Below are 19,342 nucleotides of genomic sequence, written 5' to 3'. Positions count from 1 at the left end.
TGTGTAAGTTATCACTTGCTTTACCACAGCTCTCAGCCCATTAGCACCTTCTTTGAACTGTGCTACCCCTACAATGGGTCGCACTCTCGCCTCTGGGCCAGAAAGTCATGGGTTCAAGTCCCACTCCTAAGCACAAAATCTAAATTGACACTCCAGTGCAGTACTTGAGAGAGTGCTGCACTGTCGGAGGTGCCATCTTTTGGATGAGATGTTAAGCCAAGGCCCCGTCTGCTCTCTCAGGTGAGCATAAAAGATCCCATGGCACTATTTCGAAGAAGAGCAGGAGAGTTATCCTTGGTTTCCTGGCCAATATTTATCCCTCAACCAACATCACTAAAACAGATTCTCTGGTCATTAACCCATTGCTGTGTGCAAAATTAGCAAAACAGTGACTTCAGAAGTATTTCATTGGCTGGAAAGCACTTTGGGACGTCTTGTCATGAAAGGCACTATGTACATGCAAGTTTTTCTTTAACTGATGAATGTCCCTTGAAAACATTTTACGGTTTAATTATTCATCAGGGCTTAGAGTGAGTCGCCCTTTCTTTTCTCACCTGTCCAGTGCTGTACTGGTGGGCATGCTTCTTGCGAATCCTCGAATTCCTGTCTTCTGAAAGTATGGAATGCAGCATATATTTGCTGCAATCACAGCAACAGAGTCCGAGGGATTGACGAAGAACCCGTTCCTCCCAAGAATCATGTTACGGTCCTATTAAGAAGACAATAATAGCCTTTAATTTCTGCAACTTATCCCTGTCACCCCAAGTCCTGTTCCCCTATCATCCCTGTGCTCGCTGACCTACATTGGCTCCCAGTCAAGAAACATCTTGATTTTAACATTCTCATCCTTGTTTTCAAATCCCTCCATGGCCTCACCCCTCCCTATATCTGTATTCCCCTCCAGATACACAACCCTCCAAGATATCTGCACTCATCTAATTCTGGCCTCTCGTGCATCCCTGATTTTAATCACTCCACCTTCAGTTGCCTAAGGCACAAGCTCTGGAATACCTTCCCTATACCTCTTTGTCTATCCACCTCGCTTTCCTCCTTTAAGACACTCCTTAAAACCTACCTCTTTGGTCACACTTTGTATTATAATGCTCCTGTGAAGCACCTTGGAACATTTTATTATATTAAAGGCGCTGTCTAAATATAGGTTGTTGTTGTCTTAAATTCTGTCATTTGCCTTCTTGATCCTGTACTACTCTCTAGCAGCTAAATTGAACTGTTCAATCCCAACAGCTGCCTAATGCTGTTTATTATTTTACCTGGATTCTGGGAAAAGGGAACAGTTACCCAACCTGAGAGGAAGGCATGAGATGAAAAGTGTAATATGAAGACCTGTTTTGAGACAAACTCTGTATTGCAGATACTTTGAGAACCAATCGCTTTAACGATATGTCTGGTACTGCTTTGACGTTTCATTTAAGGAAGATAAGTACACAGCTAAGAAATGTCACCAACATTTACTCATTTATAGAGGTCCTCAAGTGATTGTTTTGCTGTTTCTTTCGGAATGTCACCGAAGCACAGCACACAAAGAGTTTCTATCCGCGTTTCTCACATTTCTAGATTCCCAATTAGTTATGTTTGCTCCACAGAAATTATTTGAAAAAAAGTTACATTTAAGAGGTGCGTTTTAAAGCAAAGTGCATTTACATAAGTTTGAAACAAAAACACAGTCGAACAGTGATTACAATGCACATGATTTAGACTTTGAAACTGTTTTTCGCCATAAACTGTAAGTAATAAGCAGTCTGTTAGCTTGTCTAGACGATCAATAAACTTCCCAGACACGTTGGGCTGACTTTTCCAACTCGCTGCGGATCTCAGCGGCAAGCTTCAAAAACGGCACGGCACAAGCGCGATATTTAGTGCAGTGGCTCATTGACATGGATGGGGTGGACCACCTGCCCCCAATGACATAGAGGTGGTAGGCGCTCCATCCCCGGCAACGGTGTCCGGCACCACCGCGCAGGTGCCGCCGCCATTTTTAAAGGGCTTCAGGCCCTTCCCTATCATTTAAATTTTTAAAGTCACAATTTAAAAAAAACTACAATTAAACATTTATTCACAGTTCCAATCTTCTCCCCCCACCCCCCATGACCAATCAGTTTACTTTTTGTCCTCTCCCCGCAAAAAAAGTAAACTCTCGATCTCGACCTTTGCCCCCGAAATTTCTTTACATTAACCTACAACCCCTTCCCACCATCCCCTCCATCAATCATGTTAGTTTTTGACGCTTCCCTCCCACCCTGAAAACTTCACTCCTCCACCACCCCCTCCCCCACCCCCCATCAGTGTTCCGCCTCGGAACTCCGAACAGAGATCCAAAGGCGCAGGAGTTCTGGCAGCCGGCCAGAATATCAGAGTGGGACAGCCGTTGCTACAAGGCAGGTGTTTATTCATGTAATTTAAATTAATTAACACATTTTAATTAGGTCCATGTTGCTGCGCGATGGGGATGGTGGGGGGGGCGCCGCAATGAGGCCTCACTGCTGCTGGTAATACGGGGTGGGGTCTTCCCGGTGTTGAGACCCATGGCAAGCCTCTTCTGGAGATATTTTCCGCGCACCCCTGCCACAACCCCCGCATCGGTGGGGGGATGGTGTCTGGTAAAATCCAGCCCATTGTGTTAGGAGCTCTCTGGGTCTAGATCCTCAGCAAGGTTTGTCTGGGATAAACTTCTACTTGTTAAAGATAAGGTGAGCATGCACGCAGCAAAGGTTAGGATGCAGGAGAGCAATCAGAAGCAATCACCAAACAAGATAACTGACTGATGCGAGGAAACATAGCATGTTCATTATTTTGTATTGTCGCACAAAGGCAAGTTGTACTGATTACATTAAATGTGACCAACTGTAGTTGTTACTTTGCACATTGACTTGCTGTCTGTGAAATAAAGCTGCTTAATCATTCACATCTGAACTTGCGTTGACTTTCTGTTTTCTCAACCTACCATCAAAAGATAAAAGCGACACACACCAGGGCATATGCAAAAGACACAGACATCCAGTTCAGATCACAAGGGGCTCCTACAGTTACGTCCCTGTTTCATACTATGGTTTAATTAGTTATTGAGCAGTTCAGGTAGAACCCTTTAACATTAAAACGCTCATGCCACTGATGGGAAAGACTAGCTTCCTTGTGAGGGAGAAAATATCTCAGGCAAGACCATAAACTTGCAACAGTTACCATTAATAAAATGACCTATCTGCAAGAACAAAAATTCTAACGGTAATAAATTTAGATAGAATTATACCCCATCTCCATCGAAAGCTGCACCAAATCCATATTCTCCTCCTTTCATGGCCTCAAGCAGAGAGGTAGCATATGTGAGATTTGGATCTGGGTGCTGTCCACCAAAATCTTCCAATGGGACACAATTGACAGCAGAGTTTGCAGGAGCTCCAAGCTCATCACAGAGTATCCGCCTCACATAGGGACCCATAACTGGAAGAACAAAGAGCCATTAAAGGACATTGCCCAGAAAGCCCTTTGATTAACATAAGAAATATAAGCTTGAGTAGGCCCTACAGCCCCTCGATCCTGCTCCGCCATTCAATAAGATCATGGCTGATTTTCTACATCAACTATACTTTCCCACCTGATGCCCACATCCCTTAATTCCCTCTCATGCCCAAAAGTCTATCAATTCCAGTCTTGACTGAGCATCCATAGCTCTCTAGGTTAGAGAATTCCAAAGATTCACAACCCTCTGAGTGGAGAAATTTCTCCTCATCTCCTAAATGGTTGATCCCTTATCTTGAGACAATGCCCTTAGTTCCAGTCTCCAGTCAAGGGAAACAGCATCCCAGCATCTACCCTGTCAAACTCTCTCAGATTTTTATGCATTTCAAAGCCATATTTGGGTTCTGATTAATAACTGGACTTGTCCAGTTAATGACAATCTTTAAAAAAATGTCATTACCCAACTTAGGCTTTATTTAGAGTACTACATCATCATTCTGATGCCAATAATAACTCTTTCCAATGAATCTCCCTTATCCTGTGGAGAGTCTTTAGCTTCTATTAACCTTGTCACATCTAAGAGCAGGAAGGGTTCTGATAGAGTAAATAAGGAGAAACTGTTTCCACTGGCAGGGGGGGGGTCAGTAACAGAGGACACAGATTTAAGGTATTTGGAAAAGAAGCAGAAGTGACATTTCTGCTACCTTTTGTGTGAAGAAGTGCTTCCAGGCATCACCCCTGAATGGCCTAGCTCTAATTTTAAGGTTATGCCCCCTTGTTCTGGACTCCCTCCACCAGAGGAAATAGTTTCTCTCTATCAATGTATCGCTGGGTCAAAAGCCTGGAACTCTATTCCTAACAGCACTGTTGTTGTGACTACACCCCAAGGACTGCAGTGATTCAAGAAGGCAGCTCACAACCACCTTCTCAAGGGCAATTGGTGATGGGCAATAAATGCTGGCTAGCCAGCGATGCCCACATCCCACATGAACAAATAAAAACATTCAATTAGATTAGACACTATCTGCTTTGTTGCATAAATAAGTACTTCCTCATATTGTCTCTGATTCTTTTGCCAATCACCTTAAATCTGTGCCCTCTGGTTATCGATCCTTCAGCCATTAGGAACAGTTTCTCCTTATTTACTCCTTCTAAATCCTTCATGATTTTGAACACCTCTATCAAATCTCCTCCTAGTCTTCTCTTCCCCAATCTACCCAATTAACTGAAGTCCCTCATTCCTGGAACCATTCCAGTAAATCCACTCCACACCCTCTCCAAGGCGTTGACATCCTTCCTGAAGTGTGGCACCCAGAATTGTACACAATAACTCCAGCTGAGGTTGAAACATGGGAGTAGGTTTGTCTCGGGGGTAGAGTAAAACGGGCAGTAGTGGATCGACTGTCTGTTACATATGACGCCTGACATTCAGTTCCACGGCAGTCAATGGAGATGCCCAAGAAAAATTTCTACCCTATCATCTTTAGCAACCATTGAATAATACTTTTTACAATATGAACCTATCATGAATCCATTAGAAATGATGCTTATACTTGCCTCCATGCATGGCATCTATCCTTATTTTCAGTTGGTTGGGTCCAGTTAGTAATCCCTTGATGGCACTGAAGTCAAAGATGGTTCTCAGCATGTTGAGGTAAACCTCTACTGTGTCCACAATTTCAACTGGAAAAGCAGAAGAAAACGATCAATAGATAATTCTAATTAGGGTCTTAGAGAGTGACCTCTTGTGTGCAGCTCATTAATTAGGTATTGGCACTTCCTAAACTGAGGGAATGCTATACTTCCGTCAGAAATCCATAAAAATTGCACCATCAAGAATTTCTGGCTTGCACAGAAAATTCCTGAAAAAGAAGCTGAAGCATACGTTCAAAAAAATTGCAGAGATAATTACTTCACTCACTCTCGAACAGTGAGCAAGAACTCAGGGCAGTGTCAGATGCGTGATTTGAAAGAATTGGGCTTACATTACCTGCGTTGAATCTACAGAAGGGGACAGAGCAAGGGAAAAGATTGGGTTACAAGGATAAATGATTTGCGCCAGTGTTTGCAGCAGTGAATTCCATAGCAGCTTAAAATAATTACAAAAAAATGTTACTATCTTACTGAGAGGTGCTTTGCATTGTGTTGAAATTATTCTCTCCCCTTTCTCCCAGCTTATCAAACTTAGCTGACATTCACAATCGGAATTCACTCGAGTAAATCCTGAAGAAGCAGTAAGCAATGTGTTCAAGTAACAACACAGCAATATGTGTCAGTTCTAAGAGATCCACGTTCACTGTAACCTTCCCATTTTCAAAGGAGAGAACTGCATTTTCTGTGCAGATAATCTCATTGAAATTGTTCAAAATGCCATGGTTAACTCTTCAGCTTTTTGGAAGAAGCAAAGCATTGCATCCTCGGGTGCGAATTTTTAAAAAAATTTCTCGCTTAGTTCCCCCTCTCCTGATCTCTGTCAGCCATGGAGCCCCTAAAGTTCAGAAGGCAGATGCCCTCTGCCACTGTTTCTCTAAACTAACCAGCAGGATATGTACGAGAGTAGCTGGACATGATTCTTTCTCCAATATGATTCTTGTCAAATTCTGGCCTCTTGAGCATCCCTGACTTTAATTGCTCCACCACTGGTGGCTGCACCTTCACCTGCCTAGGCCCAAGCTCTGAAATTCTCTTTGCAAACCTCTCTGCTTCTCCACCTCTCTATTCTCCATCAAGATGCTCCTTAAAACGTACCTCTTTGACCACGCTTTTGGTCATCTGGCCTAATATCTCCTTATGTGGCTCAGTATCAAATTTTGCTTTAGAATGCTCTTGTGAAGCATCTTGGGAGGTTTTATTACATTAAAGGCACTATATAAATATGAGTCGATGTTTGTGTTGTGTACCCTTTCACTTGTTGGCAGTGCATGGGGAGCTGAAAGGTGAATCTGTCACTGCCATGATGCCATGTATTGAATGCTCCAAAGCTGAGCAACTGTAGTCCTCCATCATTTACTCTTTGCATCTGTTATTCATGATAATGGAAGTCACTATATAAACAAAATACTGCTGATGCTGGAATAAAAACAAAAAACACTGGAAATGCTCTGCAAGTCTGGCAGCATCCGTGGAGGGAGAAACAGAGTTAATATTTCATCAGAACTGGAAAAAATTAGAGATATAACAGGTTTTAAGCAACTACAGAGGTTTTATTTTAATTTTCCACCCATTCCCACTCTGACCTCTCTCTCCTTGGCCTCCTACACTGTTCCAATGAAGCTCAACATAAGCTGGAGGAACAGCAACTCAACTTTCGATTAGGAACTTTACAGCCTTCCAGACTCAACAATTTTAGATAATAACCTCTGTCTTCATTTTCTAGACAACAGTTACTGGTAATGATTCAGCCCCTCTCGTTCCATTTTTTGTTTCTTTGCCTGACTCATTATTGCCCCCTTTTGCCTTGCACCATCATCTCTTTTGTCATTTAATCTCTCTTGCCTTCCACCCTAACACACACCTTCCCTTTTGTTCTTTCCTCCCCTCCCCCTTTCCCTGCTTCTCTACCTCCTTAAAACCTGTTACATCTCTAACGTATTCCAGTTCTGATCAAAGGTCATCGACCTGAAACATTAACTCTGTTTCTCTCCCCACAGATGGTGCCAGACCTGATGAGCATTTCCAGCATTTTCTGGTTTTAATAATGGATATCATGGCTATGTAATGGAACACTTTTCCATTTTGGATGCTCAGCGTCAGCATCAAACACTCCCAGGTCAAGCATATTGCAGCCAAACACAGCTTTGCCTTAATCCTGCCTTCATAGAATATTCACCCTCCTGTGTCTTTGTGACTTTTTCCACATCAGTCGTCTGAATTAAATTATCAATTTATTATCAAATGTTGGGGAACGTTATGCCTTGAACCTACTCCCACCGCCAGCCTGGATTAAAACTGCTTAAATTAATTTCATGCAGGACTCTTACAGACATCACACACAGGAAGATTGCACCATATCAGCCTATTGTGAATTGATATCGTAATTCAATGATCGAGGAACAATGCGTAAACTGGTGTGATTCGCGTTCCCGATTGTTCCTACCCATTATGTCAATACAGCCCACCAAACCAGCACAAAAGATCAGGGAATTATAAGACCCAAGTGAGTTACACCCAAAACCACTTACACGTGAGGTTTCCATGATCTTTTACACTGCTTTCAAGATCCAATGGTCCTGGATCAGACCCCATCCATAATACATCCCCAGGTCGACACTGGGAGACTCCCCTGATTGCCCTAGTTCTGGAGGGCTTTTCAAATTGCACTCAGGTTCTTACAGGTGCACAGGCACTAGCAGGCATGTTTCAAAAGTCTTTTCATATCAAAAAATAGTTAATTTACGAAGAAACTGACTAGTGTACACCGATTAAAGTATGAAATGTTTCAGTACAGTTTTTAAAGTCATTTTCAGTGATTTTAAATCAGGTTGCTCACAGGTGGAAAACTGGACATCCTTATTAAAAATGCTTATTTTTGTGATGAACCCATTTTCAGCTCTTAATAAAACTGCACCATGTTACCACTCTTCAATATATCAAGGGATAATTTCTAATGGGGAGAAAGCTAAGAACAGATTACATTCTATTATGCTGCCTGATTGCACTGGTTCATGAAAGATTTTAAGTTTGCGATTATGCAAATTTATTTTACCAAAAACTTGAAGCGTTACCTAGCCAGCATAACTTCAAGCATATGTTGGCTGCAATGTCCCAATTGCACCAAAAGTGGAAACGCTACTCCCTTCACAACATCAATTTTTAAGCAATGCTTTTGGTGACAAACATATGAAAGAAAGATAACTAAAAATATTGTGAAAAAGCTACGTCTTCTGCATTTCATAACATGGGTGCACACAATAAATATTCGAAAGCAAATTTAGCCAGAGGGAATTCTATGGAGAACCAGCTGTATATGTAATTGTTAGAGAGACACATGTTTCTTCTCAGCAAGGCTTCTCCAGCAGCACCTCCCAAACCCGTGACCTCTACCACCTAGAAGGACAATGGCAGCAGGCACATGGGAACACCACCACCTGCAAGTTCCGCTCCAAGTCACACACCATCCTGACTTGGAAATACATCATCTTCATATATCCCTCATCGTTGCTGGGTCAAAATCCTGGAGCTACCTTCCTAACAGCACTGTGGGTGTATCTACACCACGTAGATTGCAGCAGTTCAAGCAGGCAGCTCATCACCATCTTCTCAAGGACAATTAGGGATGGGCAATAAATGCCAGCCTTGCTAATGATGCCCACATCCCCCAATTTTTTTTTAAATCCAAGAAGTTGTAAGAAACCACAGGAAGTGGTTGAAGTAAAAAGCTTGGATGCTCTCAGTGAAGTACATGAGAGAAAAGGGAATAGAAAGATTTGCTGGAAGGCTGAGATGAGGCGAATGGAATGGGAGGGAATTCGTGTGGAGTATTAACACTAGTCGGGCCGAATGACCTGTTTCAATTCTGGATATTCTACATAATACTACATAAACCAATGATATTCAACCAGGACAGTCGATAACATTCAAGTTATCTTCAACCAATTGCAGATGCTGTATTCTTGCCTGGCATACTAATTAGCGTTAGACTTTGTCAGATGGATGGTGGGTGATACACTTACATCAGCAACAGCTGGATCCAACCGCTGTAGCCTCAATCATACCAGCCCAAATCGACAGGTCGCAGGTCAGTCAAAATTTCTAGTCAGTCATTTCTACAATTATTTATTTCTTTGCTCAGGTTGCTGCTGTTGGTTTGACAATTGGAATTCCCTCTTCAACTGCCTCAGCACTTGAACAAGCTGGAAGATTGCCAACATCTCCACCGCAGTTTAATGATATAATGGATCTCTTTTGTAAACCTTTGCTGGTTATTGAGAGCCCAGCAAATTAGATATTGCTTGAAGATATTAGACTAGAAAGGGGGACACACAGTACATAGTTCTCAGGCTGATCCCAGTCGTGACTCAGTGGTTAACACTCTCAGAATGAAGGCTATGCTTTTACGTCCCCCTCCTGCAACTTGAGCACAAAATCTAGGCTGACGTGCCTACTGCAGTACTGAGGGAGTGCTTCACTCTCAGAAGTGCTTTCTTTCACCTGAGTTGTCAAACCCTGTCTGCCCTCACAGGTGGAGATCCCGTGATCATTATTCAAGAAGCAGTGAAATTGAAGAAAACTTGACACCAAGTCACATAAGGAGATATTAGGAAAGTGACCAATAGCTTGGTAAAGAGGTAAGTTGTAAGGAGTGTCTTATGGGCAGGTGTAGAGGCAGAAAGTTTAGAGAAGGAATTCCAGATCTTGGAGGCTAGACAGCTGAAGGCATGGCTGCCAATGGTGGGATGAAGGAAATTGGTGATGGGCAAGAGGCCAGAATTCGAGGAGCGCAGAGCTCTCAGAGGGTTGTAGGACAGGAGGAGGTTACAGAGGTAAGCATGTCAGATTGAGATAGGTCAGTTCTGCTAGTGGGAGGTGTGGAATATCAGCAGCAGCTGTTTGCCGCTTTCCAACACATTGTGAACTTCCTCCCATAAATACTTTGACCAAAAATGTCAGCGCAAGTTGTCAGGCCAAATTAATAGGAGAATTAGAGAGAAGGAAAGGAAACGAGATTCAGATCAGAAGGGAAAGAAAAAAAATGGATAAAAAAGACAGGGAAGGTGAAAACAGAAAATAAAAGAAAAGAAGAAAGAATATTTTAAATTAAAAATTCCTGCCGGCAATTATTTGGAATCCTACAGGGAGGAATTAAGACCTGTCTTAGAAATGAGTGACGGTTCATGTCAGGTTGGAGAGCTCTCAGCAGTTTATTCTTTTCTCAAATCCTCAAATATTTTCAGAAGTTAGACCTACAAATAGAGTGGGCAGCCAGTCTGGGATTAGAGAAAATGCAATTTTTTAAAATCAGCTTTGCAGCAAATTTCAGTACATCTGGTCCACAAGATTCAGCACTGAGCCTCAATGCAAGGCTGGTATGTCAGGAATTGTCTGTTATGACGCAGACTAATCCACATGAGTGCATTTGGGTTGATTCTCCATCTCTTGTGTGGAGGCATCAGTCACCGGTTCCAATCAGCAGGCTTTGATGGAGATGTGCCATTGATGGGCATGTCACCATCCCATTCACTACAGCTGTTTCATGTGTCAGCACTCAGCACTGCCTCGAGGAAGTGTGGGCCAAGTGGGAGTCAGAGGTATGTGGCCTTTCAACTCTCAGGAGCCAGTTGCAATCTGCCAGTATTACAGCTAGGTGAAAATTGCTGAAACCTAGCTTTGCTTCACTCAGTGTTACATATACACAGACAGACACACACACACATCAATTTTCACACACTTCATCTAACATTAACTAGGGGGTGGTTCAAAGTAATGACCTTTGAAAGGGACCATGAGCCTCTCTGTCCAATAACACCAATGACCAGTGATTTTCCATCACTATTTTGTAAGGACCTACTGTCAGGTGCCCAAAGCTCCTGTTTCAGTCAATCAGCCTCTTTTATTCTGGAAACCAGGGTCCTTTGATGTAAATAGGACCCCAATTATCATTTTATGTTGGAACGGCTCAGAGTTTTTGTGATGTTCATTTTGACCATTTCTATTGTGGGATCACCTTAGAGGGGACCACCATAAGAGGCTGTAAGTGAAGGTCACTGGAGGAAGTGATGTCATGTCACACATGACCAGGGAGTTGTGGGTGTAGCCCAACAGAGTGATGTGTATACAGATGTTGCTCCAGTAGTAGCTGTGTATATATCCATTCTGGTTTAAATTATAATTTTAAAAAATGTATTCTTTGGATATTACTTATAGTCCTGTGAATCTTACAGTAGTTCACATACCAAAGGAACAAGTAATATTACATGGTGGCAATGTTTGAGATTTATTTTTCTGAAGACCATCAAATATTATATTGTGGCAATGTTTATTTTGTTCTGAAGAACACATCAAGAGCAAACAAAGAACAGCTAATTGCTTAACTGGAGTGACTGAAGATACAGGCGGAGAGCAGTTGGCAGGAGACCCCATAACAATGCAGCAAGCTAGGACTACAGAAAGGACCAAGGAGGTGTTGAAACTCTGTCAGTACATCAGGAAAATTGCCAGGAGGGCGGAGCTTTCAACTAAACTGGCAATGGGTTAAAATATTTGAAAGGAAGTAGTACAGCCACAACTGCTTTAGTTTTCCTGTATTTTTTTGTGTCATGGGCAGCACCTAAGACGAAAAGAGTGGGAAGAGCTCAACAGTGCCACTGGAGGTCCAGCACGAAGTAAAAGGCTGTTTGTGCCAGGTGCCGGTACTGCAAGCTGCAGTTCTCTGCAGAGAGAGAAGCCTGAGAGAAAGAAAACGTGCTCTCTCAGTTTTTAAAAAAATGAACAAGCTGTGTAAACAAAAGCAGCTGTTGTCTCACTCTTAAAAGAGGCAGGCCTTCAAAAACGAACCTGTCAAAAAAGGAAACAAAAAGCTGTACCTGTGAGACAGAAAACCTGTAAAGCAGAGAGCCTGTAAAAGAAATACGCCTGTGAGAAAAACCTGTAAAAAGTCCTATATTTATAAAAAAGCAGGATCAATGAGAAAATGGCTTTCAAGTATCCAACTATGGATTGCAAGGCATCAGACATAAGGTTTGAATTTAAACTGTTTTGCCAGCATATGGAACTGTGCTTCTTGGATCAAGAAGTGAGTGAACCAGAGAAACAAGCTGTAAAAAGCAAAATCCCACTGGGCAATGAGGGCCTGCAATTGATCAACACATCAGGATTGTCAGCTGAGGATCAGAAGGACCCCAGCGAGCTCTGGACATTCCTGGAGGAGCAACTTAAGGTAAAGGTCAATTTCTAAATACATAGGCTTGAGCTTAAGACCTACTGGCAAAGGCAAGATGAGTCCATCGACCAGTTTGTTGCAAGGTACCAAGACAAAGCTCGAGAATGCGACTTCACAGATATTGAATTGTCACAATGGGTTAAAGAGCTAGTATTCGCGTTTACCCCAACACAGGCCGTTCAAAAAGACCTACTAGAAAAGAAGGGCAACCATAGATGCACGACTCAATGATGGAAGGAAATTTGAAACCATTATGACACTGCTAAGCATTGGGTCGACTATGACAATTGGTATGGTAACCAAGGCTCTAGAAGTCTGCCAAGCCTTGTGGCAAATGTGGCCTCACTCACTCAATTCATAGTTTTCTGGCGTACCGGAACCAGTGCAAAGCTTGTGGCATGAGCGGACTTTGGGCAAGGCAGTGCAGAACAGTGAGCAAGCATTTCACATAGTTAATTTGGATCAAGATGTCAATGCTATTACAGAATCTGAGGCATTCGCCATGATTGGAATTATATGTCTGCAGAAGAGTGGCAAGCATAAGCTCAGAGTGAAAATCGACACCAGAGCAAGTGCAAATATTCTGCCCATCCATATACAGAGGGACATGTTTCGAAAGAAATGGGAATCTATGGTACAACCCACCACAGCTAGGCTGACTGCCTACAATGGTTCTCCAATCCAATGCATTGGAACAATAACCTTGTAGTGCAGCTATGGGAGCTCTGAAGGGCTACCACAAATGTCGTATATTGTAGACACAGCTGGACCAAGTATGCTGAGGTCTACTAATTGTCACAATGCATGAAGTCAGTAACGCACCAAAGATGGTAGAAAATATCCAGGTTGAGAGTATCAGGTCAGTCCATGTAAAGGACGTCACAAAGGCTGGAAGTCTTGACATGAAGCGGTGATATGACCAGGAGTCTCTCCTCAGGCTTCAGTTCATCGCAGCAAGTACCCAGTGGCCAGAGGGATTGTCGGTGATTGGTGACGTTGGCAGTCATCATTTTTTTAAGCTTTCTAAACAAGGGAAGACGAAGGAATCATATGACAAGCAAGCAGGACCAGAATTAGCTCGATTGCGAGTAGGACAGAAGGTCAGAATCCTCAATCATGCATCAGGAACTTGGTATCCTGCAGAGGTTGCGAGGATATGTGACCAGCCCAGATCATATGAGGTCCAGACATCCAATGGTACAGAAGGAACCAAAGTCAACTCAAACTCAACAATGAGTACAGTTCAAAAGTACTTAATTGGCTGCAAAGCACTTTGGGACGTCCCGAGGTTGTATTAGGCCCTATTGAAATGCATGTCTTTCTTTCTTTTATTTGAATTAAAAATGATTGTACTTCCTGAAATGGAAACCATTGGTGAAAACAATTTATTTAAAGAGCTGGCCGAATCAACTATGTAAAAGCAAGAGCAGATACAACATTTCAAAGACTTGCTGGGCAAAAGGTGCCTATAATTGTGGCTTTAAAGTGACAAAACCCTCCAGGGTTTCTTTGGCACAGCCACTGGCACGTCTGGTTAATCAACATTTTACAGCTGATGTCCTCCCTGATGTCTGGAAGACGTCAATAGTCACATCATTCAGTATAGAGAAGGTTGTGGATAGGAACAAGCTTGCACTCATTTTGTAACTCCCAAGCTGCTGAGCAAATAACAGACAGTAGTCTCTGTGTCACTTAAAATAAAGTATTAACAAAAAGTCAATGGGCAGAATTTTCACCCCAATATGGGGACAAAAATGGAGGTGGGCAGGCATGTAATTTTGCGCTGCCAGCCAACGTGTCAGTTTTCCAGCACCATCCTACCCCTGAGCCATTTTCCCGGAGGTGCGATTGGCGGTCTAAGGGTTACATACCTACAAGTGGCGGGCAGCTAATTAAGTTAGAGGCCAATTAAGGCTAATTATCAGAGGCTGACTGGAATTTTAATGTCGGCCTGCGGGCCCCCACACCATCAGAAATAGGCCAACTGTCTGGAGGCGGCCTCCTGGCTGCAGACTTGGAGGGGGGCGTGGGGTGCAGTGCTCCAGGCAGGCTTTAAGCCCTCCCTGCCTGCTTGGTCACAGCTGTGACCACAGGCTGTCCTGTGGAGGGGCTCCTCCACCACAATGATGGCCCAGCAGCTGTGGCCAGTTTTTATTTTAGATTTTTTAAAGTGGCTGAGATCCCCTCTCTCCCCCTTACCTTCAATGGCAGGTTGCATCTCCTTGTGTGCTGGAGGGCCTCCTATTGGCCATCCAGCTTTGAGAGCCCACCTGCCGTCCTTAATTGGATGGTGAGCACACCCTCTGGCCACTAATTGGCCAATCAAGGTAAACTCACTGCCGGGTAACTGCTCCCAACACAGTGCAGGGACCCCCATTTGACCCCAATGCTGGGGTCCTGATCCAAAATGCAAAATCCTGCCCAATGATTTTCAATCTCAGGAACAGAGGATAAAAGAAGGAAAGGAAGGCTTCACAAACAAGAAAAAGGAAATTGCATTTATATAGCACTTTTCACAACCTCTGGTTATCCCCAAAGTATTTTACAGCCAATGTTGCATGTTCGAAATGAAGTTGCTGTTGTAATGTAGGACACATGGCTGCCAATTTTGCATAGTAAGCTCCCACAAATAGCAATGCAGTAAATGCCTAGATTATCTGTTTCAGCAATGTTAGATGAGGGAATGAACATTGGCCAGGATAGCAGCATGCATCTTCAAGTAGTACCTTGCTTTATTTTTATGTCCAGCTGAGTGGGTAGACAAGGCTGCAGTTTAACTTTTCATCTGAGAGACAGTACTTCTGACAGTGCAGCACTGGGAGTATCAGCTAACACTTTGTGCTTCAATCTCTGGAGTGTGACTTGAATCCACAGTCTTCAGACTTAGAACCATAGATCCATAGAAAAGTTACAGCACAGAAAGAGGACATTCAGTCCATCACGTCTGCACTGGCTGAAAAAAAATTAGCTGCCCATTCTAATCACACCTTCCAGCAGCTGGTCCATGGCCTTGCAGGTTACAGGACTTCAGGTGCAGGTCCAGGTACCTTTAAATGAGTTGAGGGTTTCTGCCTCCACCACCGATCTGAGTAGTGAATTCCAGACATCCACCACCCTCTGGGTGAAAAGGTTTTCCCTCATGTCCCCTCTAATCCTTCTACCGATCACCTTAAATCTGTGCCCCCTGGTAATTGACCTCTCCATTATGGGAAACAGGTCCTTCCTGTCTACTTTATCTAGGCCCCTCATAATTCTTTAAACCTCAATTAAGTCACCCCTCAGCCTCCTCTGTTCTAAGGAAAACAACCCCGGTCTATCCAATCTTTCCTCATAGGTGTAATTTTCCAGCCCTGACAACATTTTTGTAAATCTCCTCTGTACTCTCTCCACAGCAATTATGTCCTTCCTGTAGTTTTAGTTTTTAGTTTTAGAGATACAGCACTGAAACAGGCCCTTCGGCCCACCGAGTCTGTGCCGACCATCAACCACCCATTTATACTAATCCTACACTAATCCCATATTCCTATCACATCCCCACCTGTCCCTCTATATTTCCCTACCACCTACCTATACTAGGGGCAATTTATAATGGCCAATTAACCTATCAACCTGCAAGTCTTTGGCATGTGGGAGGAAACCGGAGCACCCGGAGGAAACCCACGCAGACACAGGGAGAACTTGCAAACTCCACACAGGCAGTACCCAGAATCGAACCCGGGTCCCTGGAGCTGTGAGGCTGCGGTGCTAACCACTGCGCCACTGTGCCGCCCAAATGTGGTGACCAGAACTGTACGCAATACTCCAGCTGTGGCCTAACCAGCGTTTTATACAGTTCCAGCATTACATCTCTGCTTTTGTATTCTATACCTCAGCTAATAAAGGAAAGCATTCCATATGCCTTCTTCTCCACTTTATCTACCTGTCCTACCACTTTCAGGAACCTGTGGATATGCACGCCAAGGTCTCTCACTTCCTCTACCCCTTTCGATATCCTCCCATTTACTGTGTTTTCCCTTGCTTTGTTTGCCCTCCCCAAATGCATTACCTCATACTTCTCCAGAATGAATTCCATTTGCCACTTTTCTGCCCACTCAAACTATTGATATAATTCTGGAGTCCACAGCTTTCCTCTTCACTATCAACTGCATGGCCAATTTTTGTGTCATCTGCAAATTTCCCAATCATGCCTCCAACATTTAAGCCCAAATCATTAATATGTACCACAAACAGCAAGGGTTCCAACACTGATTCCTGTGAAGCACCACTGGAAACCGCTTTCCATTCGCAAAAACATCCATCGGCCATTACCCTTTGTTTCCTGTCACGAAGCCAATTTTGGATTGAACTTGCCACATTCCCCTGTACCCCATGGGTGTTTACTTTTCTGACCAGTCTGCCATGTGGGATTATGTCACATACCTTAATAAAATCCATGTAGACCACATCCACTGCACTACTCTCATTAATCCTCCTTGTTACTTCCTCAAAAAAGTCAATCAAGCCCATAAGACACGACCTTCCCTTAACAAATCCATGCTGATTATCTCTAATTAATCCATGCCTTTCTAAGTGACAGTTTATCCTATCGCTCAGAATTGATTCTAATAATTTGCCCACCACCGAGGTCAGACTGACTGGCCTGTAATTAATTGGCCTATCCCTCGCACCCTTTTTAAACAATGGTACAACATTCGCAGACTTCCAATCCTCTGGTACCTTGCCTGTCATAGAGTCAGAGAGTTATACAGAAAAGAAACAAGCCCTTTGGCCCATCGTGTCCGTGTTGACCATCAATCACCTAACTATTCTAATCCCATTTTCCAGCACTTGGCCCGTAGACTTGTATGCTTGGCGTTTCAAGTGCTCAACTGAATACTTCTTAAATGTTGTGAGGGTTCCTACCTCTTCAGGCAGTGCATTCCAGATTCCAACCACCCTGAGTGAAAATTGTTTCCTCAAATCCCCTCTAAACCTCCAGCCCCTTACTTTAAATCTATGCCCCCTGGTTATTGACCCCTCCGCTAAGGGAAAAAGTTTCTTCCTATCTAACCTATCAATGCCCCTCATAATTTTGTATACTTCAATCAGGTCCCCCCTCAGCCTTCTCTGCTCCAAGGAAAACAACCCTAGCCTTTTCAGTCTCTCTTCATAGCTGAAATGCTCCAGCCCTGGTACCATCCTGGTGAATCTCCTCTGCACCCTCTCCAGTGTAATCACATCCTTCTTATAGTGTGGTGCCCAGAACTGTACACAGTACTCCAACTGTGGCCTAAGTAGTGTTTTATACAGCTCCATCATAACCTCCCTGCTCTTATATTCTATGCCTCGGCTGATAAAGGCAAGTATCCCATATGCCTTCCTAACCACCTTATCTACCTGTGCTGCTGCCTTCAGTGATCTATGGACAAGTACACCAAGATCCTTCTGACCTTCTGTACTTCCTAAGGTCCTACCATCCATTGTATATTACCTTGCCTTGTTAGTCCTCCCAAAATGCATCACCTCACACTTCTCAGGATTAAATTCCATTTGCCACTGCTCTGTCCATCTTACCAGCCCATCTATATCTTCCTGTAATCTAAGGCTTTCCTCATCATTATTTACAACACCATCAATTTTCGTGTCTTCTGCAAACTTATTTATCATACCTCCTATATTCACGTCTAAATCATTAATGTATACTACAAACAGCAAGAGTCCCAGCACCGATTCGTGTGGTACACCACTGGTCACAGGCTTCCACTCGCAAAAACAACCCTCGAACATCACTCTCTGCCTCCTGCCATTAAGCCAATTTTGGATCCAATTTGCCAAATTGCCCTGGATCCCATGGGCTCTTATCTTCTTAACCAATCTCTCATGTGGGAACTTATCAAAAGCCTTACTGAAGTCCATGTAGACTACATCAACTGCTTTACCCTCATCTACACATCGAGTCACCTCCTCGAAAAATCCAATCAAGTTTGTTAGACACGATCTCCCCCTGACAAAGCCATGCTAACTATCCCTGATTAATCCCTGCCTCTCTAAATGGAGATTAATCCTATCCTTCAGAATTTTTTCCAATATTTTCCCACCCACTGATGTTAGACTCACCGGCCTGTAATTACCTTGTTAATCCCTGCTGCCTGTACCTAGTGAGGATTTGAAAATGATCCTCAGAGCATCCATTATTTCCTTCCTGGCTTCCTTTAACAGCCTGGGATACAATCCATCCTGCCCTGGTGATTTATCCACTTTCAAGGATGTCAGACGCTCTAGTACCTCCTCTCTCATTATGCTTAGTGTATCTAATATTTCACACTCCTCCTCTTCAACTACAATGTCTGGATAAATCTAGAATTAAAAGCTAGTCTAGTGATGATCATGAAACCATTGTTGATTGCTGTAAAACCCATCTGGTTCACTAATGTTCTTTAGGGAAAGGAAATCAGCCGTTCCTACTTGGTCTGGCCTACATGTGACTCCAGACCCACAGTAATGTGGTTAACTATTAAATGCCCTCTGAAATGGCCTAGCAAGCCAATCAGTTCAAGGGGAATTAGGGATGGGCAATAAATGCTGGCCTAGCCAGCAATGCCCACATCCCACAAACGAATAAAAAAAACTACACTGTCTGCATCAACCCTCTCCTTTGTTAAGACAGAGATAAAATACTCATTAAAAACACTGCCCACATCTTCTGTATCCATGCATTAGTTACCTGGTACATCTCTGATAGACCCTGCCCTTTCCTTGGTTATCCTCTTGCTTTTAATGTACTAATAAAACATCTTTGGATTTTCCTTGATTTTACCTGCCAATATTTTTTCAGGTCCTCTCTTTGCTTTCCTAATTTCCTTTTTTACGTCACCTCTGCACTTTCTATACTCCTCTAGGCTTTCTAAAGTATTAAGTTTTTTGTGACTGGCATAAGCTTTCTTTTTCTGTTTTATCTTACCCTGTATGCTTCTAGATAACTAAGGGGCTCTACATTTGGCAGTACTACCC

At 43.2% G+C, this 19,342-nt stretch overlaps 1 protein-coding gene across 1 annotated transcript in view; it reads right to left on the bottom strand.

Moving 5' to 3' along the window:
• Positions 1 to 19,342, bottom strand: part of pgm5 (phosphoglucomutase 5) — a 164,336-nt gene that overhangs the window by 100,615 nt on the left and 44,379 nt on the right. The window contains exons 4-6 of the mRNA XM_068028940.1: positions 5,032 to 5,157; positions 3,266 to 3,456; positions 555 to 709 (exon numbers count right to left, since the gene is read on the bottom strand). Of these exons, the coding sequence (XP_067885041.1) occupies positions 555 to 709; positions 3,266 to 3,456; positions 5,032 to 5,157 (472 nt within the window). The remainder of the gene's footprint in view (positions 1 to 554; positions 710 to 3,265; positions 3,457 to 5,031; positions 5,158 to 19,342) is intronic.

The sequence above is a fragment of the Heterodontus francisci genome, chromosome 4, assembly GCF_036365525.1.
Source record: "Heterodontus francisci isolate sHetFra1 chromosome 4, sHetFra1.hap1, whole genome shotgun sequence".
In the NCBI taxonomy this organism is placed as follows: Eukaryota; Metazoa; Chordata; class Chondrichthyes; order Heterodontiformes; family Heterodontidae; genus Heterodontus; species Heterodontus francisci.
Note: the sequence above shows the minus strand (reverse complement) of the source record. Positions and strands in the feature narration are given on the sequence as shown.